This window comes from Hypomesus nipponensis, chromosome 24 (genome assembly GCF_054491055.1).
Source record: "Hypomesus nipponensis isolate SF chromosome 24, ASM5449105v1, whole genome shotgun sequence".
NCBI lineage: Eukaryota > Metazoa > Chordata > Actinopteri > Osmeriformes > Osmeridae > Hypomesus > Hypomesus nipponensis.
This window is the reverse complement of record NC_140384.1, coordinates 10,690,001-10,692,500: the sequence shown is the minus strand read 5'-3', so window position 1 is coordinate 10,692,500 and position 2,500 is coordinate 10,690,001. Positions and strand designations below refer to the sequence as shown.

Genomic DNA, 2,500 nt, shown 5'->3' with positions numbered 1-2,500 from the left:
TTTCCTTTCCTCTCTGCTTGCTACTGAACCCCCCCCCCCCCTCCAGTTAGCCCCCAGGCCTGAGGTCTGGATTCAGACATTTGCATACAAATACAGGCTCCTCTCTCCAGCCTCCACAGAACGAGGCTATAATAGCAATTAACTTCCTCTGTAGTGTCGCCTAATTAAAGTGCTGTACCACAAACAGGTAGGGAGAGGAGGAGAGGGGGGAGGAGGGGGGAGGAGAGGAGGGGGGGGGGAACCTCCCACCCAAGACCTGGGGGGCTCAGGGCTCTATAGAAAAACTAAAGTGGGTAAATTCATTTAACTCCAGTTCATTACACTCCCTCCATCTGGGGCTCTCCTCCCATATCTCCTCTCCAACATCCTCTCCCCTCCACTCCAACATCCTCTCCACTCCACTCCAACATCCTCTCCCCTCTAACATCCTCTCCCCTCCTATCCAACATCCTCTTCCCTCCACTCCAACATCCTCTCCACTCCACTCCAACATCCTCTCCCCTCCAACATCCTCTCCCCTCCTGTCCAACATCCTCTTCCCTCCTCTCCAACATCCTCTCCTCTCCAACATCCTCTCCCCTCCCCCTCCAACATCCTCTACCCTCCCCTCCAACATCCTCTCCCCTCCTCATCTCCTCCTCTCCTCCTCTCCCATTTGAAAACAGAGACAGACGGGCAGAAAGAGAAAAAAAAGAGAGAAAAAAGAGAAAGAAATGGAGCCTAAATTCATCCTTCATCTAGTTTGAGTTATATGAGAGGCGACAAAAATGTATAACAGCCTATTTGGAAAAATGATTTGTGATTCTCATAAGCAACGGAGAAATTCAGATAATGTTGGAGGGAGGGGTGGAAAGAGAGAGAGAGGGGGGCGATCGATGTCCTTGTTTAAATGAGGCTGTCACGACATGGTGAGAGAGGGGGTCTGGGATAGGCCCAAGACCGTATCATGAACACACACACACTCTCACACACACACACACACACACACACACACACACAGACTGAAAGTGAACCCTCTCATCTAAACCATGCTGGTTTTAGAAGCTCTTTGTCCTCCATCCCTCCCTTGTTCCGTCTCCCCCTCCAGCCGCTGGGACGTAAACAGCTCGGACAGGAAGTCAGCGCGCTCCGCAGGAAATGATGATGACCAGACAGGACGTCCTGCTGGTTCAATCTGCTGGATGGCGGCTGGCCCGCAGGAAGCCCTTATTTGGTCATCATCATTTCCTGTCATTTCACCATCTCTGTCTGAGATGAGATGGGAGAGGAGAGGGCAGGGGAAGGGAGGGGAGGGGAGGGGAGGGGAGAGAGGAGAGGGAAGAGGAGGGAAGAGGAGGGAAGAGGAGAGGAGAGGGGAGGGAAGAGGAGGGAAGGAGGGGAGAGGGGAGGGAAAAGGAGGGAAGAGGAGAGGAGAGGAGAGGAGAGGAGAGGAGAGGAGAGGAGAGGAGAGGAGAGGGGAGAGGAGAGGAGAGGAGAGGAGAGGAGAGGGGAGAGGAGAGGAGAGGAGAGGAGAGGGGAGGGGAGGGGAGGGGAGGAGGGTAGAGGAGGGGAGGGTCATTGACCAGGGTGGTTTACCCCCTTCTGTGTTCTATCAGTGATGTTCTTTCACCAGGAACCAAATGGCACCTGGAGATAAAAGCTGATTCAACAATTTACACACACAAACACCATCTCCTCTCCCCCCTCCCCGCCCCTCAATCACATATTTGAAGGCACACACACACCACAGAAGTAAATGTTATTAGGAAATCAATCCAAACAAGTTGGAAGGGTTAGAGGCAGTGTGTACTCACACACACACACACACACACACTCACACACACTCCACAGACATTTATTCGTGGTAAATCCCCTATCGGGGAGGCCCTCCTCCCTGCATGGGACTTCTCAAGGCCAGGAGGACGTCACCAGGGGGAAAAATCTCTCTCTGAAAGGAAGGAGGTGATGAATAAACCAGAGAGGATGGATAAAAGGAGGAGGGATGTTTTAGCCTGGCCAGCTCTGCAGAGACCTCTGCTCTCCCTCCAGAAGAGAGAATTCTCTTTTCATAGAGACCCTCCTCTCTGCCTCATCTCACACTGGACAATGGCTCCAAACAAATCTCTATTCAACTCTCCACGACTCTCTATTAGACTCTTCAGTAGAGATAGACGAGCAGGAGGTGTGTGTGTGTGTGTGTACCGGTCGTTGATGCTCCAGTTCAGACACAGGTTGAGGGAGGCCAGCCGGCGGCAGCGTCTCACCAACTCCACCACCGTCTCGTTGTTCAGCTCTGAGATGTGACGCAGGTCCAGGCTGCTGAGGTTACCAAGCTGCACACACACACACACACACACAGAGGGAGAGAGGGACACACATAGACATGTTAATATATACTTACATAGAATCCAATATTCAAAAGAAACCGCGCGCTCACACAAACACAGAGACACACACACACACACACACACACAAACTCTGTGGAGAGGAGAAAAACTGAGAAAATACATAAATATCTAAC

General features: G+C 51.9%; 1 protein-coding gene across 1 annotated transcript in view; it reads right to left on the bottom strand.

The window, feature by feature from the left end:
- Positions 1–2,500, bottom strand: part of fbxl17 (F-box and leucine-rich repeat protein 17) — a 94,158-nt gene that overhangs the window by 52,587 nt on the left and 39,071 nt on the right. The window contains 1 exon segment of the mRNA XM_084690723.1: positions 2,182–2,312. Within this exon segment, the coding sequence (XP_084546849.1) occupies positions 2,182–2,312 (131 nt within the window).